At 36.5% G+C, this 27,924-nt stretch overlaps 1 protein-coding gene across 1 annotated transcript; it reads left to right on the plus strand.

Moving 5' to 3' along the window:
* Nucleotides 1-12,196: 12,196 nt before the first annotated feature.
* Nucleotides 12,197-20,033, plus strand: LOC113228472. The gene is made up of 5 exons (XM_026461792.1): nt 12,197-12,304; nt 15,129-15,371; nt 15,543-15,681; nt 16,722-16,846; nt 19,706-20,033. The coding sequence occupies exons 1-5, from the start codon at nt 12,297-12,299 to the stop codon at nt 19,836-19,838; spliced, it is 648 nt and encodes a 215-aa protein (XP_026317577.1). The 5' UTR covers nt 12,197-12,296; the 3' UTR covers nt 19,839-20,033.
* Nucleotides 20,034-27,924: the final 7,891 nt, after the last annotated feature.

Here is a 27,924-nt window from a genome sequence, read left to right on the forward strand (position 1 = left end):
GCATAAGATTGGTTTTGACATTTGATGTACTTCCCTTTGACAACCGGATATGGATGTCAAAGGGTACTCCAAAAATGGCAAAATCAATACAGTTGGCATTTAGATGACGTTACGTATTTTCGATTCCCGTGTTTGACACAAATCAATGTAATGCTATCTCTTTAGGGTTACGACGTCACGCAGTAGTTAAACAAAGACAATAAAATGTTTATGTTTTCATCGTCGAAATGCATCCTAAACATATAACGTCTGATTTATATATGTCAATTTAACATGTCCTTTGGTTTCCATTGGTTTGTAGGATTTTGACATCAAGCATATAACCAGAAGTAGAGACGAAATAAGGGCCATATATTCCTGGTAACACATTAGCGATACAACTCTTATAAATATCAACTCTCGTTTGCACTGAAATATAAACAGGCCAACTACTGACCTGTGTATACGTCTCCGTATATTCCAAAAAATATTATGTATTTATTGTAATAAAGATAATATCTCTAAAAATGCCGTGCTGTTCTATTCGGTGGTGTGGGAAAAGCAGCAAAAAACATCTAATTACAAAACAAACGGAATCACATTTCATCGGTAATGAAATATTAAATATGTAATTTTGCAATTTTCGTCTATATAGCAAAGCTCAAGTTAACTGGTCGATTTGAAGTGAAACAGTTGACGATACCCATTGACGACACCCGTCAATTGTTTCGAACTCGGGCTAGCCAATCGGAGCGCAGTTGTCACAGTAATGATATGGCAGAATAGTTATCAAATAAATTAAATGACATTTCGCCTCTATTTCTGGTTATTTAATCGATGGATTTTGATGACATATTGTTTTACACAATGTTGCCACTATTTTCTTAAACCTACTATGAAATATACTTTTCTCAAACATACTCGGAAATGTTTGCATTACTTTCAAAACAAGAACACAGAAAGTTTGTCATTTATGGAACGTGCGATTTCTTCCCGGCCAAGGCCTGCAAAGTAAGTATGAAAATCCATTACTGTCTTCTCTAAACTTTTTAATCTACCTACTAATAATGAACTATGTAAACAGGCAAAAAAAAACCATACCGCCAACTCCCCAGTGTTCATAACTGCGAGAATTAACGATACTTACTTGTACCGCTTAATAAAAAAAAATGGCGGTAAATAAATTTTAATGCTTTAATATTTTTTTACTTTTTCTACAAAACATCTTCCTTTCTTTAGTCTTTTATTATGTCCTCACATAGTTTGAGAAAAATTCTGCACATGTCTAGGCGGGAACGGCGACTGCTTGAGTCGTTTTTAATACAAGGCCTCCCTGGCGCTTGTCCTTGTAACTCATATTTGTCCAGAAATCCCTTACTTCCCGGCTTCGGCAATAATGTACTATTATTTAGTAGGCAATACAATAAAAATGCTAATAAAAAATAAATATATCTACGACTCAGCTATAATGGGCTGCTGCGGACACATTCCTTGTAGATTTTCTGCTAAAGCTGAACGGCTGATCTGCAATTAAGAGCGCCCAAATAAATTTCAAACACAGACACATCTGAGCGAAAATGATTCATAAAGCACAATTTTCATTCTAAAGTGTTGAAGAACAACACATAAGCCACTAATTATAAGAAAGAACCTGTATAAAGAAATCAATTCTATTTTTTAATACACACAAGCTCAAATGCAAATAACTCTGGTAAGACAAAACTATAAATTTGCACAACGGAGACAGGGTTAATGAAATGTCCTGAGAGCTCCAAAACGTTTACTGATATTAGTCCCAACGTATCTCTCAAAACGCAAGTGCTCATTAAGCGACCAACTCAAATTTCTAGCATCGATTTGGAATGTATTATCCAAATCTGTGCTAGAAATTTGAGTTAGGTGGTGTATTAGTGGTGGGATAAAAGTAATATTATGGTTACAATGCACTACAACAGAGGTAATACCTGCTATGTACATTACACATATCGCCGGCCCAAGTACTGAAGTCGAACTTACACAGATCTTTTCAATTTTCCCTGGGATTCTTGGAACGCGCAAGTTCATTACGATCAGAAAAATATGATTATAAAGACACAATCAAACACACGAGTGAAATTTTGCAAAATGAGAACATACCGCTTGCCAAATTCATCCATCGCTAATACAAAATTTTAACGTAGACAGAAAGGGGAATATAATATACGTTTACATTTAAATAAATAAAAAATAACATTAAGTAGCAATAACATTAACTTATTTTACTTTTTCGTTAGACCTAAGTAAAGTAAAGAAGTTCAGCTCAGCAGTTGCCGGTCTTTGAAAGAAATATACCTTATACCGAAGTTAGTTACACTTTTCAGGGCCTCTGGCGCCGGCAGAATGCGCCGCGCTGCTACTCGCTGCCCCGTGCGGTTTTCCTTTTTTTATGATACGAAGTGACAGGATGAAGAAGTCGTGCAACTGGTGGTAAGCGACACTTCTGTCCATAACAGTAGTGCCACTCAGATAATTAAATCACAAAGATTTGAAGAACACTACCACTGAGCCCGTCGCCCTGAGACGTAACTTAATAAGTCCTATGTGCCTGCAATTTCACCAATAGCCTTACGCTTCAAAACCGGAACATAGTAATGGTAGTAGTAATACTCACATTACTGCTTCGCGGCAGAAATAGGTTAGGTTACTACTTACCTATTTGTTATTTTGCATTCGAAGAAAGGTATACCTTATTTTGTAAAGAATGTAATCATATTTTAATGAATTTTATAAAGGGTGCCTCTTGCATGCTGCTGCATCTTTTTTTTTCACTTTATATTTAAAGTATTTTTGTATATAATTCACATTCAAGTCACTCAGCAGGAAAATGAGCTATATTTTAAGAAATGTAATAAATGTGAGTCGGCCAGACAGTCAATAATGCTAACGTTTCGTAGTTGATTTCCTGTTCCGATTTCATAATTGAAACTCCAACTTATCCGGCGGATAGCTCAACTCAGAGTATAATATCTTTGGTTCAAGTACTCAACACAAAACCGGTAGGGCTAGCATGATAGGGCGCGACTTGAGCGAGAGTGACATAGGAGCGTGTTAGAAAAGATATTACATGGTGTGTGCAAGCTGCCTTTTGTTAATTTTTTGAAATCTGAAAAATGTCGTCTCAAAATTCCCTCGTGTCAACAGGCTAATCTTTTTCCCCTTAAACCTCCTCTACTATTTATTCTATTTAAATATATTGAACAAAATAACATACGTCTATAACATTTATTATGTGCCCAGCATATTTTTATGTTTTGCTTATAAAGTAGTTAGTCAAATATCTTTGTCTATTGTCTTTGTCTATAGGATAATACAACCGATCATCGTCACTTGAGTGCGTTCCTGGCAATCTTGATATAAACCGTGAATCGTTCAACCCGGACATTGGCAGAATTGTCCTTAGTGGGACAGAAGCCAAAATAAAAAAAAAACAGCCTAATTTAATAAACTTGAATTAATAATTTGCTGCAGTATTGTGGTTTACATTCATCGTCGATTGTTCCATCAACAAAACGCGAGATATTGCTATTAGATAATAGCAGTATCTCTCGCTCTCGCAAAAGGCGCGCCCTGTCGTGCTGAGCAGCCCTACTGAGCTGCCGTTCACTAACTAAAACGCGAGTAAGGGCCGTATTCTAGAACTCTATTCAAAGCTCAAGTCAGAATTTGAGTATGGTTTAAAGAACTCGAAATCATACTCAAGTCCCTGCCATTACGGTCGTAGTTCCAGTGCTTGTGTTTCCAGTGCAATCCTGACTTGAGCATTGATTAGAGTTCTAGAATACGACCTTAAGTGACCAATGGTCAAATATTCGTTTCAATAGCAGAAAATTGAGCACAAAATTCTCTTTTAGGAACAGTTAAAATGAGTTAACGTGTTCGACTTATCGGAACTTACCCTAGCGATGCATAACTGAAATATCATTAAACAATTTCAATATTCTAAAACTAGGTTATTTTTTATTGTTTATGATATTCAAAAAATATTTTGTCACTGCGGAGGTCGCATTGGAGGTCTACTCCCGTTCTCCGTCCGATATCCGTCCGAAACAATTACTGTCAAATATACTCGACCAAATTAAAAAGCGAATGAATCTTATTTGTCACTTACTTATTTGATACTTGAGACTGTCTTTTGATTTGGTCAAGTATTACTTGTTTGACAGTAATTCTTTCGGACGAATCTCGAAAGTCGAACGGGAGCAGACCACCAGACTCTATATAAGCAAATACTGCCACTGCGACTACAACACGGCGACTGAGTCTATTATTTTATAGCCAGGAACATTATGAGATCGTTTATCTGGAATACGTTCCACCCTGGTCTCTGTCAAGCGAGATTCAAGAAGTTCACTCTTAACTTATTTTTAAAGGGCGGACAATTGACAAAGTTCAAATTAAAAAGTTAAATTTGTTTTTATTTAGTAATTGAAACTATTATATCGGGTGTAAATCGCGTATATTTGATTCTTCAGACAAACCAGCGTTTTGGGCCCTTTACAGGTCACATAGTCACAACTGAGCATGGCCCCACGACATAGGTCCTAAGACAAAATTTTATTTCCTATATGTAATAATGGTTAAAACCTAAGAACTCGATTTGTTTTATTATTGTATTATTTGTAGTTTAGATATAACATAATATATAATTGCGAAGTTAACTCTGTTACGTTTTCACGCCTAAACATTGGTATAGAAGAAGGACATAGGCAATTTTCTGTCACAAAAATAGATCTTAAAGGAGTGAAATAAGAGATCTATGAAACTATGAAAATTAGTATAGTACAGTAGGCTACTCGAAGTACTTATTCTACGTAGACGAAGTCGCGGGTACCAGTTAGTGATAAATACATGTCTATATATTTATTTAACAAAATGGAGAAATAGGTCCATAAAAAGTCTTGGATCATTTTTATTGTTAAAACAATAAGTAAAAAATAGAAAAAAAATTATATACGCAAGTATCAGTATGAGTTGATCGCAGTACGACAAAGTTTTTCTGGTTAGAGATAAATTTCGCCCGCCTCGAAAGCAATAAGGACGTTCCCCGAGGCGACGCAGTAGCGGTTTGCGTGAGGATTATAGAGAATAATGTTTGATTTTTACTTTTAATCATTTCCAAATGTCGCTTCAAACTTAACAACGGAATAAATTATATTTCTTCAGTTTTATATATCGTCTTACGATTTTATGTTAATAATAGAACTACCTACTGCTTTGTAGAAGGCAACTGTAACTGGGAGGTGAGTAGCGGAGTTTATATCACATTCATATTTGTACCTATTCTATTGATTATAAAGATCGTAGACAATATAATGTACATACAGGTTATAGCCAGCTGGTCGGCAGCTCCATATTTAAACAGTCACTCAGTAACATATATTAGGAAATATAAGAACAGAAACAAACTAAAAGTAATTGTGTATAAAAAGCACGTAAAACGAATCTCCAATAGGTCAATGTACTAAAGGTACTACTTGATGTATCTATGTGAATTAGGTATGTAATATTCGTCCCTTCAAACTTTTCCATGTTTGACACGCGTCTGGCACGCGCCGATCAACATGTTCAGCAATATTGCCGTATTCATTAGTTAGACTGCACAAATTTATCATTGCTGTTACCAAAATCGCAACTTCATATATTCTGCACTGTAACGATACCTGTTTGAAATATAAAGTAAATCTTGTAGAGTAAAATACTTGCCGCCTCTTTTCGGCTTGTTTGCAACAAATATTGACCCGTTTTATTTGCGAACATTCTATCAGTTAATCTCTAACTTTACTGTCGACTGGTATGCTATTTATTAAATATGTAGTTAGATAATGATTCCATAGAAACGAATTATACCAAGATATATAATTTAATTTTGGTATCACTGTATGTACGCTATATATGTGGAGCCATTTTATTGTTTTTCCATCCTCTAAGGGAGCCATAGATATCACTACTAAATACAAATGACTGAAACTTGTTCGCTGAAGTTTCTACCAAGTAGATATTTTAGCATGTTTGTTCCTTCCGACTGTACTTATGTGTAACGGCATAGAGTTGCAAGTTTAATTCTCACGTATAAAATTTTTAGGTTTTCGCCATTGTTACACATAGGAAATGAATCTATTTTTTGGGATTTAAATCGCGAATTATGGTCACGAAATGTATCTTTGAAAAATAAAAAAATAAGATTTAGATTAAGAGTATTTTTTTAATAACTTTTGTAACAATACTGAAAAATAGGGTGGTATGCATGACTTTGCCATCTCAGTCAGCCGTGACCATGGGACTTGTAAAGGGCCCAAAACGTTGATTTGTTTGAAAAACAAATAAACTCGATTTGTATCCGAAAAAATAGTATCATTTCCTAATTAATTCTCACGTAGGTCACGCTTGTTGTGCATTTGGCCCCGTTCCCTAACACTATACTACAAAACTGCATTTGTGACCTACTCTAAACATCAGATTTAAAAAATCTACTATTCATTTAAATAATTTCTATCGTAGACGCTTTTTCCCTGGACGCATGCATATAAAATTTGCAAACTGCATATACACATTGCTCCTAGAGCGGTACGAAAGCAGAGCGTCGATTACATGAAATTACATATGAAATTAATAACACTTCGATGCAGATTTTACCAAATTACACGTGCCATTTCTCTTGCAAAGTCAAATTATGTGCTTTGTAGAAACAAACCTGTAATGAACATTGAAAGAATTGAAACCTACAGGTAAACCTAGTAATCTACGTATGATATCTTAAATGAATAAAAAATTTATTGAACTTTTTTATGATTAAGTGGTGGCTACACAATTCTCCTAATAATATGTCGAAAACAAATCAATTCTTAATAGGGCCCCACTTTTTGAAGGCGTTGTGGCTTCGTTGGTCTGTAGAGCACAAACAATAAAATAATGTGTGTTAATCCATGTTTATAGCCTTTGGACACTGTTTATTGCGACAACTAAAAGTCAGGAATTGGCGGAAAATATGTTTGAGACTTTTCTCCAACGTTGAGACAATTTTTACTTGAACTTTTCAGATCGGTGTCGCAATTAATTCAATATCACTTTGTGTTAACTTTAGACTATGTAATTTTTTTCCATCCTCTAAGGTGTAAACTACTTAAAACGAAATGTCAAAATGTAAATCGTTACGTTTAAAAACAAATATTTACAATGCCTCTCATGTTAAAAATGCGTACGTGCGTAAAAATATGTACTTAAAAAAGTTGTATGAATGAAACTTACATTATTTTGTAACGTATTTTTAGATGGATATTATACATGTGTAAGTATTATGAGTAATATTACAAACGTGATATCACGTATCACTTTGGCACCCGAGACAGTGCCGAATATATATTAATTTCTATTTAATTGTAATTGATCCACAACATTATTTATTTCCGTTACAATATTGCTAATTATAAGGCTGCAATATTACTAAAGTACTATAAGGAGTGATTTTAGTCTATATAATGCGTGATACGTAATGTAATGTGGAATGGTGTGATGGTAATATTACGGAGTGATGCTTACGACGACACATTTCATTTTTAGTTTGTGTAATGCGAGTGATTTTGTATTACACTGTAATGCAAAGTAATAGTAACATAACAGAGTGATGTTTACAACATCTCATTTTTAGTCTGCGTGATGCAAGTGATAGTAACATTGCGCGTAATGCAATGTGATGGTAATATGTATATATTATTGAATAAAACAGAAAAAATAAGCTCAGAACAGAGTACTGTAGCCTAGGGGGTAGCTCAGGTTACGTAGCGAGAGGTACTTTATAAATATGAACTGGGATTAACTTCAAAATTAGATGTTTATTGCATTTTTCACATATATACTTCTTGAGGCTACTTCTAGATCTGCCAAGATGTTCTTTTCTCTTCAGTACTACTTACTCATAGAGTAGGGCCTAGACTACAGTACTAAGAAAGACGACCTCTAAAAGTTCGTGGAATTACGTCTATTTGCCAAGTTTTATTGAAATCGGTTACCGGAAAGTGCGAGAAACCGGATTAATTCTTTAGTCTGTCACTCTTAGAGATGGAATATTTTCTTCAAATTTATATAGGACCTATACTGAGGTATCCTCTTCCTAATAAAAAAGAGTCATTAAAATCAGTTTCCAAATACCGGAGTTATCGCATAACATACTACATACATAAAAAAATACAATCGAATTGAGAACATCTGCTTTCTTAAGTCGGTTAAAAATACCGCGAAATCTTCTAAATTTTGGTTCGTGATTTTGTTGTAGAGCGTAAACGATTGAAATAAATATAAAAAAAATGTCGTCAAGTGACAGTGAATATGACTTCGATTAACAAAAGTTTTAATTAATATTAGACTATTTATTTTTTTTCCATCCTCTAAGTAATTAATTGACAATCTTTTGCGGCCGAAATTTAGTAAGTTTTATTTAAAAGCCTATGAAAGTTTTATGGATTGGAGCATTGACTTACAATTATATGGACGTCGGGTCCGCGCTAAAAAGTGTCCGAACTTATAGGGCGTTAAAATCATATACAGAGCGTCATTCACGCTCTAGTCTTCGTTTGTTCGACAGACAGCGAAGCAAGCAAAATTAGACAGTATTGCGATGACATTACAATTTAAATTCAACGTTTTAGCTTTTTCATATTCCTTAACATGTCACTACGTTTAAGTAGATTGACTTGGGACATTTTTTTCGTGGTTTTTGTATTAGCCCGTCGTCCGTTTAAATGTAAGTCAATGGATTGGAGGAACTAAAATTGTACTTTTTCTCAAATAAATTTTTTTTTAACATATTTTGACGAGATGTCAAAAAATCAACCATCGACATTGTGAAATATTTATAAAGGACCGTAATTTATGATTATAATATTGAAAAGGCTTCCAATTGCACATTTAATTTTAAGTAAAACATTTTACTCTACTAGAAACCTTTCGTGCTTAATTGACAATTTTTTTCTCGCAATCGAAGTGAAAAGTAAAGTAATAAACACCCTCGCAATAGATCGGGTGGCTGTCTAACCACCTCGGGTGCCTATAATATTAGTTCGTTATATACAATTATGCGTCAAAGGAACTGAAGCGACACAGACCGAAAATGAATCTGGTTTGGAGTTTCGTAGCGACGACCTGAGCCTTCCTTTGGAACTTCAATAATCCGATAAATCGTCACTATCTCATGTTGCTTTTGACTTAACAATGGCTTTTTTACCTTTCCACTCACGATATGGTGTCTTTCCCATTCAACTTAACTGTTTCACTTTTAAATTTCAAATTCCAATTTTAGACGCCATGTTTAAAATTTTTGAAACCCTTTCTATGATATTTTACTACTATACGTCTTTACTTACACTTTCTGTTAAAAATAATTGTGACAAACAGGGACGTCGAAGTTACACTATTGTTTCATATGTAGTGAAGTTACACTATAAGGTTTGGACATTTCTAGAAGAAGAGCAAATTTTTCTGATTTCGGTGGTCGAATTTTTTCTTAATTTCAGGAAAAATATTGAACGGTAAGGAAAAAGAACTGAAACGTGCACAAGATTCCCTTAAATTGGCCAACTAGATACCTAACAGTTCACAATAACGACATATTTGATCGAATTTAGCATCCACCGAAATCAGGAAACGGTACAGTAATGTCAGAAATTATGCACTGAAGGCATATCTGTATTTACTTTTTACATATAATTGTAAGAAAAAGACCATAAAAAATCAATAATCTACACACGTGAGGTACACTATAAGTTTCCGGAATGGATAAGAAAAAAAATATAAATGGTGAGAAATGAATTTATTGTTTCCCAAAATATTTTCTGTTAGCGTTAATGCACTTTTTCATACGAATGAACCAATTTTCAAAACATTTTTGCCACTCCTCCGTGATAATCTCTAAAACATATTTTTCGTACTCTTCGACAGCCTCTTCAGGTGATGAAAATCGTTGACCGCATAACTGGTTCTTAATTTTTGGAAAGAAATAAAAGTCATAAGGTGCCAGGTTGGGACTGTACGCAGGATGGCTCCTAAGGTCAACGTGGTTCACCTTCAAAAATTCATTTGTGTCTGGCCGTGTAAGAACTGGCATTATCGTGGTGCAAGATGATACGGCGTTTACGGTTATTTTTACGGAGTTTGGCAATAACTTCCGGCATACAAATGGTCGTGTATCAATCACTATTCACGGTACAACGATTCTCCAAAGCAACAGAAGCCACGTGTCCAGTTTTATAAAAAAAGAAGCAATCATCCGCTTAGAATCACTTTTTCGGCTTTCGGCTCATCTCAAAAGACCCATACGCTCGATTGCTGCCTTGTTTTGGGATCGTAACTATAAATCCATGTTTCATCGTCTATTATTATATCCCACACCAAATTTGACGCCTCTTCGTTGAATCTGGTAAGCATGGCATTGAACCAAGTGACGCGGTCCGTTTTTGAGCTGCAGTCAAATTGTGTGGGATCCACCGAGAGCACAGCTTTTTCACACCCAAATGTTTGTGTAGTATTGATTGTATTTGACTCATGCCTTTGCCTAAAGACGCCCGAATCTCACGGTATGTCACATGCCTGTCTGTTTTGATCATACGGTGCACAGCATCGATGTTTTTGTTGTTCACAGCAGTGGACGGGCGACCATCACGAAATTCTTCACTGAGACTCACACGACCGCGTTTGAATTCTGCAAACCAGCTATAAATAGTCACCTTGCATGGTGCTTCATCGCCAAAACACTGAGCTGTTTAATTACACTTAAAGTCGTAGAAAATCATACTACGAAAATTTTCACGAGTTAAATCCATGGTGTTGTAGACAACCAATTACTAAAATGACGCCACACTGTAAAAACAAGTGACAGTCAGATGAAACAAACTGTATTCTACAGCCAAAGAGTTCCATTTTCAAATGTAATTACTTTTTAAATATTGTTCGTTTAAAAATTGTGTCCATGGTGCCCGTGACAAAAGGTTTCCCTGGTGTGGGGCTATGTTGAGTATATTGAGTGTGAACATTATTATTATTGTGTGCAATAAATTGTTATTATATAGCAGCCATTAAAACACACATTACAAAAAATATTACATACAACTACACACACTCCACCATTGTCAGGTTTTATGTATTTCGGATTTTGTCCATTAGGTCCTAAAAGTTTATTGGGCAGTTTTTGTGCTCTCCAGTTAGCTTCCGATCTATACTTCCTACCTACACTTCTTTTTTTGTAGATTTTTGTTTTTATAAATATTTGGAGTTTAGTACGTGGACACAGAAAATTGAGGCTTTGGAGAATTGCTCGTTTCTTTTTTAATATTCCAGGTAGCCAATTCCTCTCTAACCTACGTTTACTGTTGTAGTGAATATATAAGGCTTCTATATAAAATAACAGACAGCCTCAGAGGTGACGCCCAAGTATTTCCGTCTAAAGAGGATTAAGTAACAAACGCCTATATACCATATTACTACAGTTTCGGTATGCCTTCAAACAGGCACAAGCAGTGACATATTTTTAAAGGTCCAGGCGATATGAAGCGGTGAAATATTTCCTTTATGCGGGGCATTACGCTTCTGACCACAGAATCATCGCGACGTCAGGCGGCGTAGGTAAAACTACATTCGCACTTTCTCTTTAAACATTTTTTTTAAATATGCTAGACAATTACACCAATTATCTCACACTAGGGTATCCTTGGACTATAAATACCAGAGCAACAGAATTCATTCCAGGACCTTATCCAGAGCACTTTTGAAAAGTAACCGGGGATTGAACCGAACGTACAGAAAGAACGGAAATACTATGTAATTGATTTTATTCATGATAAATAGTTGAGACACTTATCGCGTCTTTTTTAAACAACTTTAATTTTATCTTAATCATAGCCGTGATTACTTCTATGTAGGTAATATCATTCGCATTAAAAACTATGTACTTTAACTTTAATAAAAAATTAAGATTACAGCAAATATGCAAATGGGAACTAGGTATGTCGATGTGGCGAGAATTCGCATATTTTTTATATTATTTTTACAAAACTGACACTGGCCATGCCTTATGGCTGCCATTAAGGAAAAATAAAATAAATATAAAATGACAAATGTCTTAAGTATTTGTATGTAATTTTAAATACAAAAATTATTAAAAAAAATGCAAAATACATAAAAATCTCAAAATTTAGCATTAAATCTGTTGATGACGTCCCCACATAAGTTTTTGAATATAAAACCAATATTGTTATAACAATATCGTGGTAAACTGTCTCATCTAAATCACAATGTCTTGGTGAGTTCTGTTCATATTTCTGGACATTTTAGTAACACGTTCAGCGCGGATTGGACGGTAAAATGAACCAAGGAAATCTAGTTATTTACGATGTATAGTAAAACACGAGTTAAGTATATCATTAGAATAATAACGCATAGAAACTCCCAATGGACCTACAGGAGCGGGCGGGCCTTCAGTGCTCAAGGTCAACTTGCACCGCGAACAGCTCCAGAATTTTAGCTAAAAATGACGAAATGTGCGGTAAATGAGTGTAAAAATACGTCAGACAAACATAAAATAGATACTAACATCACATTCCACAAGGAAGTAACGCGTTTCAACTTGTATTTTATATAAATATTCACTAAAACCGAAAATTAACCTACTACTAAAACTAGCCTACAAAAATTAACCTACTACTAAAACTAGCCTACATGAATTTGATTTTTGCCTCACTTGTGACAGTTCGTTTGGTATGAAACTATCATTCTATGCGTTATTATTCTAAGAGTATATCCTTCTCCACGGGATATATTGGACAATGTACTTTTAAGATTTACTGGATTTTTAAATATTGTGTTTTCAATAAAATAGTGCACATGAACTGCACTTAGAATAGATATCATAAACATTTAAAGAGAAACCAAATCTCTCTTTACATTTATGTATTCATTAGACAGCAGCGCAACGGTTTGCAGTGTGGACGCTAGATGAGGAGGTCCCGGGTTCGAATCTCGGTAGGACCAATTTGTGAAATGAACTTTCTTAATTGGCGTTTCCCTGGGTTGGGATCAGGTAATTGGTGTGGTTGTCTGACACATCATTGTGCTGCATTACGTCATCTCTCTCATCGTTTCTGCAGGCAATATAATGTCTTATGTAAAGATTTTGATATATTCTACCAGAACACTAAGATAATTGCAAAAATTCTAAAAAGCCCAGACTACGTTAAAGCACGTGAACACAGCAATCATTATTGAAAGTATACAACATTTTATATTGACTTAGCTAGCCAAATAAATTATCCAGTTGCAAAATGTTATAAGCATGTTATGCGCGATTGTTATTGAGATACAAATGGAAATACATTTTTTGTTACAGTGTCATAGATTTACTTGTATTGTATGGTTTGTCTGGCCAAAATTAAAAAAAAAAATCAATTTAATCCTCCCATCGAGTAGAGAATGAAGCTCAACACAGACCACTGAGTTTTTTTTAAATTATATGGTTCAAAACTCTACGAATACTCATTAGGAAGTCGGGCAAGCGCAGTGAATGGTAGGTCAGGATCAATGGTGTATTCTCTAAGAAAAGGGCTTAGCGTATAGCCTCCACCTCAAGCAATAGAACGTATTAAGGCGTTTTAAATATTAAATATTGTATTTTTCAGATTTTTACAAACTTCCATAGTATGAAATGAAACAATACTTATTAGACTTTGTATTTATGAAGCTTTAATTGACAGAAATTAGTATGGACATGTAAAAAGTCAACAAAATGTGAGATCCGAGCTTTGTTCCAATTTAGCCGACTGGTTCTGTAATTTGGACCACGGGGTCGCTAACTTGGACTGCAATCGGCTCTGAGGTACAACAAATTAAAAAAAAAAACAATGAAACCTAATATACTATACATAATAATTAATCTAGGTAACAAACCTACTAATAAAGAAAATAAGCTCTTCAATAAGACAATTATCGCCAATGTCAGGATTATGAGTACATGGTTCTTGATTCCGATTATGGAACCTCGCTTACTGTATCCAAGCAACTTGGAAGCTCTTAATCGTAATAATTTCTTTTGCATTTAACACATTCATTATCCTTGTCTTCTGATCTAAGACTGCTATTTGAATCGTCCAAGACCATTTGAACATCCATCCACTTCACACTCTTTGCTCATTTTTAATAAATATAAACAAATGTATTAAAATATAGCCTATGAATGCCGGCAATCGTTAAATTACACTTCCATGCTGTAAATTACAAACACTGTATGCTTACCTTTAAGTTAATTACACGCTTAGCACGGATGTACGGAATATACATTAACAATAAGAAAAATAAGTATTTTTAAAACAAAACTGTCAATATCACAACAAAAATAACATGACCAATATGCAATGAGGTTAACGCATATCGTTGGGTAATGCCAATAAAACAATTAAAAAAATAATTTTTGAGATATGAGGGAGGTCCAATTTAGTTGCTGGTCCAACATCTCATACTTTCCACTATGTCATCATCATCAAACTTAAGAGCTATACTCTTGCCGGTGGAGCAATCCTAATGGATCTACCCAAAATGTAGCAAATAAACTTTATTACTTTAAATTAAAATGACATATACGTCGTGGTACATTTAAAAATGAATATCGAACAGTGATAATTAGAGTTTTTAACCGACTTCAAAAAAGAGGAGGTTCTCAATTCGACTGTATGTTACTTCCATTGTGGTCCCATTTCATTTTGAAGGAAATCATCCACCTCAAAGGGTGGCTGTTCACGCATGAAGATTCATTTTTATAAATAGCGCCTAACTTTAATTTAGGAGCAATTACTTTTAGCAATTATTTACTTGATTTTGCTATTTCATCAATTCAAGGCGTTTTTCCCTCGATATACTTTGAGTAGTGTCGTAGTGAGAACCTATTTTTATTATCTCCAGTATCAAGTCCTGTATAGTGGCGAACTAGGGGATATTTCAATGAAACTTATCAAATAGACGTAATTCCACGTACTTTTGAGGTCGGTTTTTTTAGTACTCTGTACTGAGATTATTTTAATATGAAATATCGAACAGTGATAAAGTAAAAGTTTTTTAATATGAAATTAAAATTGCAGTTGTTGCTGTAGTCAACGTGGTAGCGGCATAACTGGCGGTGGCGGCGGCAACTTGCCCCTTATCTGCCTAGTGCCCCGCGATGAAGCGGCCGCGAAAGCCGCGGCGTCGCGTCAGCAGAAAGGCCCGACCCAGCAAAGTTCCTCACCTAGCTCGAGGGAAAACGATTTCCAATTTCTAGATGAAGAGTATCTCAGAAAGCATTTTAATTTTCCACAGCGAGCATTATACCTTGATCCTTTCAGGTAATAATTTGTGTTATTACTTGTTTTACCGCTAACAAAAACGATTGAAGCAATGCATTATTCATCTTCTCACGACACGATCGAAGATTCGACGTATTAGAGGAAGCCTGCATGTCGGAGCAGATACGTAAGTTTCTGAAATTCGCTTATAAAATATATTGTCTTCCATAGGAAACCACTGATCACGTTTCCCATATCGGGGGAGAAATTCTCGAAAAACTTCTCCATAGATAGGAAGGCCAAAATAAACCAGCAAATATTGGACGGGTTCCTCGACCCAAGCGAAGCCATTACCGCGCCAAGCGTTTTCGTGAGTCATTTTTAAAATCTATTTCTCATTACATAAAGCACTTTTGTACACAAGCTTTATTTTGTATGAAACCAGGTGACGGGACGAACAGGTGGTACGCCTGGTAGTCAGTGACGCGCCTGTCCATAATAATTACAGTGACACTAAGAGCTTTAAATCACAAATATCTGAGGCTGTCACTACGCCCATCACCCTGAGATAGTAGTTGACAAGTCCCATGTGCCTGTAATTTCACCAGCACCCTTAAAAACCTGAACGCAGTAATGCTCACTTTTTTGCTCAGCGGCAGAAATAGATAGCTTATCATACCCATGAATAAAAGAAGGGTGATTATCTTCACTCAGTTTTTTACGTACGAAATGCGTGGCAGTTCCAAAAAGTTTAAATTTTCGAAAGAATAAATTATATTCGATCTCTAAGATGCCAACCTTAGATCTTAAAAGATGCCAACAAACAGACTCGAAATTTTGGAGGCCGAAATTCCCCGGATGTTAGTCCTAATGATAATGCTAACATATACTATCGATGTACTAAAGACCTGTATAAATCATACTCGCGTTGCCTATGGCATTCAAAATTAGTAAACTGAGCACTTCTTCATTGTATTAGTTCTGTCGACCATTATCATAATTTTTATTGTACTATTAAAGAGTACAATAACTATTCAGCTGTCCAACGTAATCGACATTCGTAGTAAAATTGAGTTAGAAACATAAATCTGGAATCAGCGAAACAAAACCTACAACCTAATTGCTTTTTTATATCTTATTTAGTGTCAGTTTTATTGTTAAGTACTATCAGCGTAACTGTCATTTTTCAAGGAAACACCTTTAAATAATACCAATATTTCGAAAGTCACTAAAATGGAAATGCGTGGTTTACAAGTTGTTTATGACGAGGAGGGCAGATTTGACAGCCGCCTTTTTAAAATGCAGAAGAGTTCCTATTTCATTCATGCCAAGAGTAGTAGGTACTCTGCTGGTACGCCAATAGGCTAACGAGTTATCAGGTTTCCTAAATTGCTATTTCAATTTCATCAGCCTTACGCAAAGACCGATGCAGAAAAAAAGAAAGCAGAAGAAGAAGAAGAAATTATTTACATTCTACAACTACCCGATTGGGAATTCAAGTGCCCTGTCCATAATGAAACTATCAGGACCCCAAGGTTCGTGATTTTTATATGAACCCTATTGTTATCTTCATGTACGTTAGTCCAAAAAGATGAAATCCCCCGTCTAGGAATCCAAACCTGAACAAGAATCTATGCAAGGGATATTAGGGCGAGACTTTGCCATCACCAATGCCATCTGTCTACGCAGTACGTATGTCTCAAAGAGTAGTTTGCGTCGTGAAGCAATAGAAAGCAGCATTCAAAAGCGACATCTACTACGAAATAAAACTTTACGGATATAAAAATTCAGGTGGCTTAACACTTTTAAGAATTTCTTTTTAAAGTTAGAGTTGTGCTGTCGATTGATTGAGACATTGCGACTAGCTTAATCGCCACGGATTAGCGCATAAACAAATATATAAATATTAGACATCACATACCTACGTTTGCTCTGATCCAAAAGTAAGTAACTAAAATATTTGTGTTATGGAAATCGGAAACAACAACGGTACCACAACCACCCAGACAATGTAAAAGTTAGATAAATTTCTCCTTATTGATTACTCTTAATCTATTGACCCGGCCGCGGATCGAACCCGGTCCTCAGAGATGTTGACACCACGAAAACCGGTGTGCAAGCCACTCGACCCGCGAGGTCGTCATAATGATATTATATATGAAAGTAAAAAGTGGTACTGGTAGTTACCACAGCCTATATAGAGAGTATAAAAGATATTGTGTTACGTTCATAGTAATCTGTCTGTCGCGCGTCAAGTTCGTTGTCGGGGTATACCTAAATTATGATTTTGTGGAACGGAATGAACATTTCGAATGGTAGATAAGAAGTAAAACACAATGGCAAAAGGAAAACAAGTTATTTCGATATCAAACAAACTTGAAAAATATTTATTTATTTTATTTTGTTTATTTATTTAATTATTTGTAGTCAGGTTACAAAAACCCATAAAGACATACCTTAAAGACTAACATACATAATAATACAATAAAACACTTATGACTAATTATTGTTTACACGTATTATCTGCAACGTATGACGCAACGTGGGTTTTCGATAGCCGGCCTGACGTCATGTCTGGCGTTTCCGACGTCAGTACATGACACCTTTCGGCCAAATCTCATCCTTCATGAAGGTCGACAGATGTTGAGTTGGTACTCTCACCACAAATGAATTAAAATTTACATTGTGGCGGGACCCCAACTGTTCGACCCTCAGGGAAGCATTTGCTTTCACTCGTATATACTCCACAATATCGGCAGAATTTGTGAAGTAATGAAGCCGTAACACGTATAACAACGTCGTCGGTATCGCTGGACGCCGTAAATAATTAGTGCCAGTCGAGGCGGTGCCACTAAGGTTACGGCGGGTGTACTTCTTTTTCGTTTTCACCTTTTTGAAACCGTCCTCGTCGCACTGGTCAACTCTTCTCGGTGGTACTAACGACACAGCTCCAGAGATGAGTATCCGTTTCTTTTTCATTTTCTTTCCCTGTATTGGCAACTGCCTGGGTTGTAGTTGTGGAGCACTGGATCGGTTAGCAGCGGCAACAGCAGCGTAGTCACGTTGAGGGGTCAGGGCGCGTGGAAACGCACGTGGTGCCAGAGGACGGCGACGTATGGGCCGACTCAAAACTGCCGATAGATGCGTTTGGCGCCCCGCAACACTATTCACGTTACAGGCCTCGGGTGACCTACTTACCGAAGCCGCATTACTCAGTAACGCAACTTGGGCCCGCAATTCACTGTTGGTATTTTCCGAGGCCTTCAATTTACAATTAACTTCTGCAAGGTTCACTTTTAGGGACGGGACGTGATGTCCTTCAGCAGCTTGGTGACGTCGACGTGGTCGAACGTAACAGGGGGCAGGGCAGCTTGTGCATCTCCTTCTTTAATTGCCCAATAAAATTGTCCTTCGCCAGCACAAAGCAGGCACGTCGTCTGGGTCGGTCTCCTGTAACAACGTGATGATGTCCTGGAGAATCTTCGCTCCTCCATCCCTCCGGCGAGATGACATCTGCTCGGCCTTGCCAAACTTGCGGAAAAGCGGCACCTTGCCACTGCAAACCTCCTTTTCCTTGAAATTTGATTTGTAGACCTGCACGATGCTGACCTCATCCATAGAGTTGATGGCTTGTTGGATGAATGCCAACAGTTCATTGGCTATGAGTTGCCGGGAACCAACAGTCAATTACGCGCAGCGACTATTGCCGCGCGGGTCATGAATTATTATAATTCTTACTGTGTAGTGGAGCACGTCCGAATCCGTTATGTGCGGTTATTAATCTTCAGAAATTGCTCCGCATCTCCAGCTGCCCGGCCAATGTATACATCTTGGCTCGAAGTCTTCAAACAAATATTGTTGATCCACTCCCTGTGCAGTTTCTGCACCTCGGCGAGTATAGGAGATAAAGTGGAATGCGTTTGAACAAATGTCGTTGAGGGCAGGACATGCCAACCACTTGTCATTTTTTTTTTTGAAAATGGCGGATTTGTTGTAATTATTTATACAAAGATCGAGCACTAAGAAAAATTCCATCGATCCAACTGGATTCGAACCAGCGTTTTCAGCATTTCAAGTTTTCAAGCCGATGGCCGTATATAATAAAACTCAAAACCGGCTTGCTGCCTTGAGAGTGCTGCCGGAGCCGGGCGTTGGCAGTAAGAGTTTGCCCGTACAAATCGGCGCGGTGTGGCGTGGCCCGTTATATCAATGCTCGTAGGAAACAGCTTTTATAAAGCTCTAATACAGTCCACGTCAAATAATTGGATGCTAGATTTATGATGTTATATATGTTATAGAACATGTTGTCTGTTGTATGCACCGCATTAAACATAACAAAATGAGCATTCAAACTTCAAATTAATATTAGCCGAAATATCAACTTTCTGTTCCAGATTTATCTGGCACTCATGTAAGAAATCTTCAACATCTTCAGGAGAAATGAAGCAAGGCCCTGGCCCATTAAATAAACCGAAACCCTGGATATTAAGCCGGCATACAGACTTTGATATGAAGTCCCAATGGTAGTTCTCGAAATTTGTTAATACAAAATTGATTGCAAAATCAATGTTTTATATTCAAAAACTATGAACAAAACAATTGTAATAGCTTTTATCTTAGGCTTTTTTTCATCATATCCCACGAATCTTTTTTTTATATTATCAAGTGGCGGGAAGAACAAGTTGTGCGCCTGGTGGTACTGGAGCTACACGCCTATTCATAACAGTTTCAATGCCACTCAGAGCTTTAAATCGCAAAGATCTGAGGGGCACTACCAATGCGACTGTCACCCTGTGACATAAGTTGATAAGTCCCATGTGCCTGTAATTTCAGCAGCACCCTTATGCTTCAAAACAGGGACGCAGTCATGCTCACATTACTGTTATGTGGCAGAAATAGGTAAGATGGTAGTAAGTCACTCGATGAACTCTTGCACAAGGAGCTCTACTGCTGCTTAGAATCTAAATTTATTGGACCCAGAAGAACACGAGAATATGACATTATCGATCCTAAACAATCTTGTTTAGTGGCTCTCGTCAAGTAAATAACCGCCTTTTGTATAAGTAAAATAATATACAAAGTACCGATCACTCTGTCAAATATTATAAGTCGCTAGCTTACTTTAAAGTTTAAATATAAAAAATAAAGGTTACATAACATCACATACGTAGTTCTGATCCCAAAGTAAGTATGTAACTAAAGCATTTGTGTTATGGAAATGGGAAACAACGACAGTATACCACAAACACCCAGACCACAAGACAACACATATAACACAAGTAGACAAGTTATCTACATTGACCCGGCCAGGGATCGAACGTGGGATCTCAGAGATGGCGACACCATGAAAACCAGTGTGCAAGCTACTACTACTATTTTTCAGATTAGTACCTAGATCATAACTGAAGACAATGCTTTACATAAGGCTTCAATACCTGTTGGTCGTCAGACGTTCTGTCATTTTACAAACATCATGTCGCCTATATAGAAATTGACACCTTAGAAAATCCCATCCTGGGTCTAATACACTGTTTTATCCGCACAAGTCCAGTGATCCATTTTGAATATATCATCAAATAGAATTAAAATATAACGTGCTCCACCTTACCTAACCTAACCAAACGATTCGGTGAGATGGAAGTTAAATGGACATAGTGGAAAGGTTCATCGCTTATAGATTCACTTTTTATTGTACTTTAACCATAAAAGTAAATATAAAGTTATATGAGATGGACGCTACTACCCAGACCAGAATTAGCATTACCATAACCCTGATATGCTCCTTTTTTACTGCTAAATGCAATAAATACGATATGCGCAAGGATGAGAACGTTCTCATAGTAGTGCACTGGGTAAGAAAGCAGACTGGTCTATTCTGGTCGCATCTTTTAGCTGTTTATCTTTTGCCTTTAGATTTTCGCAGTCACTATTATCACAGTACAGCTTCATAGCATTACAATACAGGGATAGTGAAACTGTGTCCACATCGTTAACAGAATACTATATCATGAAACTACGTAAACTAATGTTTAGACAACCTAGGTTATCTTTGCATCTACAATCATCATCATCGGCAACATCAACCCATTTATACGTCCCACTGCGTGGCAAGGGTCTCCTTTCAGACGAGGTTTTAGGCCATAGTCCGCCACACTGGCCCAACACGTGTTAGGGACTTCACACGTTTTCCGAGAGTCGTGAACTTTCTACGACGTGCAGGTTTCATGACGATGTTTTCCTTCACCGAAAAGCTCATGGTAAATTTCAAATTAAATTTTGCGAGGTGCGAGCCCGGATTCGAAACCACGACCCTCTACTTGAGAGGATGTAGGTCAAACTATTGGGCTACCACGGCTTCCACAAAATTTGGCATCTACAAAAACTAATAATAATAACTCATAATAACGTACACACTTATAGCTCCGCACTAGGGAAACCCTGTATCGCGGGTGTCGTGGATACCCGCGACGTGGATACACGAGTCAAAAACAAATGTACTCAATACACAGACATATACGTGGGGAGCACTATAAGTTTCCGGAATGAATAAGAAATTTTACTATAAATGGTCAGAAATTAATTTATTATTTCTGAAAATATTCTCCGTCAGCGTTAATGCACTTTTTCATACGAATGAACCAATTTTGAAAACATTTATGCCTCTCCTCCGTGACAATCTCTGAATCAGCCTCTACAGGTGATGAAAATCGTTAACCGCGTAAATGGTTCTTAATTTTTGGAAATAAATAAAAGTGACATGGTGCCAGGTCGGGACTGCAAGCAGGATGGCTCATAAGGTCAACGTTGTTCATCTTCAAAAATTAATTTGTCTGTCTGGCCGTGTGAGAACTGGCATTATCATGGTGCAAGATGACGCGGCGTTTGCGGTTATTTTTACGGAGTTTATCAATAACTTCCGGCAAACAAATAGTCGTATACTAATCACTATTCACGGTACAGCGATTCTCCAAAGCAACAGTAGCCACGTATCCAGTTTTATTAAAAAAGAAGCAATCATCCGGTTAGAGGCATTTTGCACGCGCTCCACTTTGGTTGGTTTCGGCTCATCTCGAAAGACCCATACGCTCGATTGCTGCTTTGTTTTGGGATCATAACTATAAATCCATGTTTCACGTCACCTGTCACTATATCCCACACCAAATTTGACTTCCCTTCGTTAAATCTGGTAACCATGGCATTGCATCAAGTGACACGATCCGTTTTTGAGTCTTTTGACTGAGACTTGTGTGGGATCCACCGAGAGCACAGCTTTTTCACACCCAAATGTTTATGTAGTATTGATTGCATTTGACTCATGCCTATGCCTAATTATGCCCGAACCTCATGATATACAACATGCCTATCTGTTTTGATCATATGGCGCACAGTATCGATGTTTTTGGTGTTCACAGCAGTGAACGGGCAACCATCGCGAAATTCGTTACTGAGATTCACACGACCACGTTTGAATTCAACAAATAGCTATAAATAGTCGTATTGCATGGTACTTCATCGCCAAAAGCAGTTTGAAGTCGAGCGAAACTCCGCTGAGCTGTTCAATTACAATTAAAGTCGTAGAAAATCATACTACGAAAATTTTCACGAATTAAATCCATGGTGATGTAGACAATCAATTTCTAAAATGATGCCACAATGTAAAAACAAGTGGCAGTCAGATGAAACAAACTATGTTCTGCAGCCAAAGAGTTCCTTTTTCAAATGTTGTAAACTTTTTAAATATTGTTTGTGTAAGTGGCCAGTTCCGGAAACTTGTAGTGCGCCCTTTGTATAAGTATCTAAAATACAAATATTTGTCCCGAACCTGGAAATCGAACCTGGGACCTATGCATGGCAGACCAGCATGGTAATCGTTCGGTTACGTCGTTGATCACAATCACAATCGTTGATCTTCAAAGATATTTATACTACATGTGCATTTAAAAAAAAAAAATTTTATGTTTCATATACATTTAATTAGAATAGATGGAACCATCTATACATCTAATTAATATTGATCTACGGATAAATTATAAATGAACAACATTCAAGGTAACACTATCAATATGTTTAAGTATACTAAATTAATATAAGGTATTGAAAAATAATATTTGATCTTCTTTTTTTGTTATTGTTCTTTCAACGATTGATGACATTTATAACCAGTATATTGATCTCCTAATAAATCTTCGTTGCTTGGTTGGGCCCTTTATTCAATAGGTTAGGTTAGTATACGAAAAAGCAGCACGAGCGAAACGAGCGTGTCGCGGCAACGACCGGTGGGAGTCAGAAGCCAACTTCTTTGCGTTTCCGAACACGTGTTTAGGTCATAATATACTATAATTAATATAATATTAGTATACAGATATAATTTATTTTATTTTTAATGCTCGTTTGTCTTAGCTTTGAGGCCCAACAAAAAACTATCAAAGTTAATTTATACAAATCGAAAATTTTTGCATTGCTCTGAATAGATTAAAATATCCATTGATTAAATTTATTTTACGTCTCAGAGAAAGAGGATCAACCATTAAGAAAGATTTAGATTTTTAGACATAATATACTATAATTAATATAATATTAGTATACAGATATAATTTATTTTATTTTTAATGCTCGTTTGTCTTAGTTTTGAGGCCCAACAAAAAACTATCAAAGTTAATTTATACAAATCGAAAATTTTTGCATTCCTCTGAATAGATTAAAATATCCATTGATTAAATTTATTTTATGTCTCAGAGAAAGAGGATCAACCATTAAGAAAGATTTAGATTTTTTGTCTGGTCCTTTGCAAATTTAAAATTATTGTTTAAATACATGCCTTTTTTAATATGAATGTAATAGCATGTATCTACATAAAAATACTCACTATATATTACGTGTACAACACTATTATTAAATAATTATCGACTACAGCAATGAATTTTTATTTTTTTACTGGCTTAATATGAAAGACGATAAGTCTTTCATATTAGCGTTAAGAATGTAAGGATGCTCTTACAAACTTCTCGATTTTAAAGTAACAAACAAAGGAAATATTAAACCCAAACAGGATGTTGCCATCTCTATTAATGGCAGATAGGGTCTTATAGTGAAATGAACACGTACCTACAGACACTGTGCCGGCTCTATCTATCGTGCAGGGTGTGTGACGCACACAATTACATGATATAAGGGGCGCCGAGCAGCGCTCACGACGCCTCCAAAGAGCCTGAGTCGCTCGAGGCGCAAGCGAGTAAAGGGGCTATTGTTCCCAACATCATTAATTATTACACCATTTGCAACCGAACGACAAATCACAAATTGTCAAGACAAATTTTAATAAAGTTTGAAACTACATAATTTAAACTATTCGTACAAGTATTCGTTTCTAGAAATTGTGTCTACAACGTGCCACCGAGTTATATTAGATAGTATCCAAAACATACTTCGTTTGTATACAGATCGAATAGCCAATCACCATGGCGTAGACTGAAAATGTATGTTACCCTGTTCCTATAGAGATCAAACTTGTGCAAAAAATAAATGTTTTATAAGTTTTAGTTCTTATAGGTTCTCTGAAGAATTTAAGTAATCATTAGGTATTAAAACCCAATCTTGACAAACAAGTTTCATTATTATTTTTATTTTAATCTCTCGCCTCTCCCATCATTATTATTATTATTAGAGTTATTATTATTATTGTTATTTCTTGTACTCGACTGATGGTCGGATATTTGGAACCAGGTACGGGCCTAAGCCAAGTATTCTGGTTCGGTTGTAGTATTGTGAGGGAATGTGAGTGAGTGGTGTTTTTTTTTTGGAGTTTGTTAAATCAGATGTATTTAAGAAACTGCGGACTATCGAGCGTGTGTCTAGTACAATTGACTTTTGTAGAGGTATGTAAGTTATAGGGTGCAGATCTATTATTTTTAAGGCGGTATGAAGGGTTTTCGGTATGAGACCAGTTGACGAAATTATAATGGGGACTATCTTGATGGTTTCTTGGTGCCACATCCGTTTTATTTCGTCTGCTAAAGGTATCTATTTTTGTATTTTTTCAGTGTGTTTCTATTTTAAGTTGTTTGTACGGCAATATCTATGAGGTAGGTGGTCTTTGTAGATTTAACAGTCATTGTTATGTCAGGTCTGTTGCTGAGGATAGTGCGGTCGGTGACAATGTCTCGATCCCAATAGAGTTTTACTTTATTATTTTCCAGCACATTTTTCGGTTTGTATTTGTAGTAGGGTGTATGTGTTTCTGTCAGACTATGTTTGAGTGCAAGTTGTTGGTGAATGTATTTGGTGATGTATTTGGCAACATTGTCATGGCGGTGTGTATAGTCTTTATTGGCGAGTACGCTGCAACCTCCTGTTACATGATCTATAGATTCAGTGTATCGGTGGCACAATCGGCATTTGTCGGTTTCTATTGACTCTTTTAGGATATATTTGGAGTGATTGCGTGTTTTAATGACTTGGTCCTGTATAGCTACTAGGAATCCTTCTGTATCACTAAATATGTTTCCTTTGGTAAGCCAGGTGGTTGCTGCAGTTTGATCTATGTGATCTTGTTCCAGTTGATGGGGATATTTGCCGTGAAGTGCTTTGTTCTTCCAGTTTTCTAATTTCTGTTCTTGTTTTAGAATTCTGGTTTTTGGTCAAATTGGTTATTGTTCAATTGTAGAGGTGTTCTAGAATGAGGTAAGAGTACTATTGCTTTGTGTAGTGTGCTGTCGTTGGCTTTTCTGATGAAATATGTCCACAGATTGTCTATTTGGGTGTAGTGTAGGTTTTTAATGTCCATGAATCCGCGACCACCTAATTTTCTTTTCAGTGTAAATCTTTGTACAGCAGAGTGTATATGATGAATGTTGTGTCTATTGCTAGTTGTGGTATTGAGGGCATTAAGCTCAGTATCGGGCCATTTAACGATTCCAAAAGAATACGTTAAGATGGGGATGGCGTATGTGTTAATGGCTTTGACTATATTTCTGGCGGATAATTGGGTACTGAGTATTTTATTTAGTCTCTGTTTATATTTAATTTTCAATGTGTTTTTATATTGGTGTGATTAATTGATGTACTTTGCTGGTATTCTAAATATTTGTATATCTCTCTGGGTTCCATGCTGTGTATAGTCTCTCTTTGTAGCTCAAGTTCAAAAGAATCTGTTCTGCTGTGCTTGCCTTTAATGATGCTATTGATTTTACATTTATTTGTTCCAAAAGTTTTTTTTTATATCTGTGCTGAATTTTTCTGTTAGTCTTAATAGATGGTCTAATTCCGGTTTGTTACTTGCATATAGTTTTATGTCATCCATGTATGTGTGTAAGTTTGATTTTGTTTTCTCTGTCAATGATGTATCCATATGTAGGGTTATTAAGTATTGTGGAGAGAAGATTTAAGGCAAGACAGAACCACAGAGGACTAAGAGAGTCGCCTTGGAATATCCCGCGTGCAATTTTGATAGGTGTTGTACTGAGTGTTGTAGTACTAGTCTTCACATTGAGTTTTGTTGTCCATTTGATCATTGCGTGTTGTAGGAACTGTATTAGACTGTTGTCAATCTTATATATTCTCAAGATGTGTAGTGGCCACTACACATCTTGAGAATATATAAGATTCATGGCTATGAATGGGACACGCTATCAAAAGCTTTTTGGTAATCGATATATGAGTAATATAAATTTCTGTGTTTGTGTTTTACTTGATTGTGTATTTCCTTTATTATCCAGACTTCCGTCTCATAAATTTACATTTCAAGTGCAAGTCAGTGCAGAAAAAGAAATTGCTTATAGTCATTTTGTTCAAAGTTTATTACCCGTGACTTATGAAGATGTTAGAAAAACCGCGTGTAAAGATGTGGTGTTAGTGAAGCAAATGATCCAGTAGAAATAAATCAGACTCCATCCCCACCACCCACATCATCAACGCAACCAGCACGGGCATCGTATGCCAGCGTTGCTGCAGGAAAACGTGTCTGCTCCACTACAACAGTTGATGTTCGACATAGTCAACGGTCAACCAAGACTATTAGAGCTCCTACCAGGCTATCCAGAAGAACGGTAGTTTTTTCTGATAAAATAGGCGTAGGACTAGGCCACCACCTAAGTATCCACTTAAAACAAAGGGTAGTCAACTATTGCTATCCAGGAGCTACTTTTAGTCAAATTATTACACTGTTAAGTGGTTGCAACTTTGATAAATATACAACAGTGATTCTTATAATAGGTGATAGTAATAACATTAGTAAAAAAAGAAGTAAATAGTAGCCTTTCCTTCCTTTCCTTCCCATGCCTTCTCTGATGAGCACAGCACTTTCACCTCAGAGCAGTTTTACCTTGCTCGGTATGGAAATCTGCTGTGATTTGAATCCAAGGAGCTATATCGAATCTGTGATCAAAACAGCCTCACGGAAACTCGGAGTCCTGAACAAGGTGCGACGTTTTTTCACGCCGGACCAGTTATGCCTGCTGTACAAAACACAGGTCCGGTCTTGCGTTGAGTATTGTTCGCACTTGTGGGACGGCTCCGCCAAGTACTTACTCGATGCCTTGGATAAATTACAGCGTCGTGCTACTCGAATCATAGGCGACGAAGAGGTCTCATCACGCCTTGAACCTCTGCAACTGCG

Source organism: Hyposmocoma kahamanoa, unplaced genomic scaffold, assembly GCF_003589595.1.
Source record: "Hyposmocoma kahamanoa isolate Upper Pololo Valley unplaced genomic scaffold, ASM358959v1 100021, whole genome shotgun sequence".
In the NCBI taxonomy this organism is placed as follows: Eukaryota; Metazoa; Arthropoda; class Insecta; order Lepidoptera; family Cosmopterigidae; genus Hyposmocoma; species Hyposmocoma kahamanoa.

Coding starts and splice junctions, on each gene's coding strand:
- LOC113228472 (XM_026461792.1), top strand. Junction 15,682..16,721: donor TTACCGCGCCAAGCGTTTTC/GTGAGTCATTTT, acceptor CAATTTCATCAG/CCTTACGCAAAGACCGATGC. Junction 16,847..19,705: donor GAAACTATCAGGACCCCAAG/GTTCGTGATTTT, acceptor TTTCTGTTCCAG/ATTTATCTGGCACTCATGTA.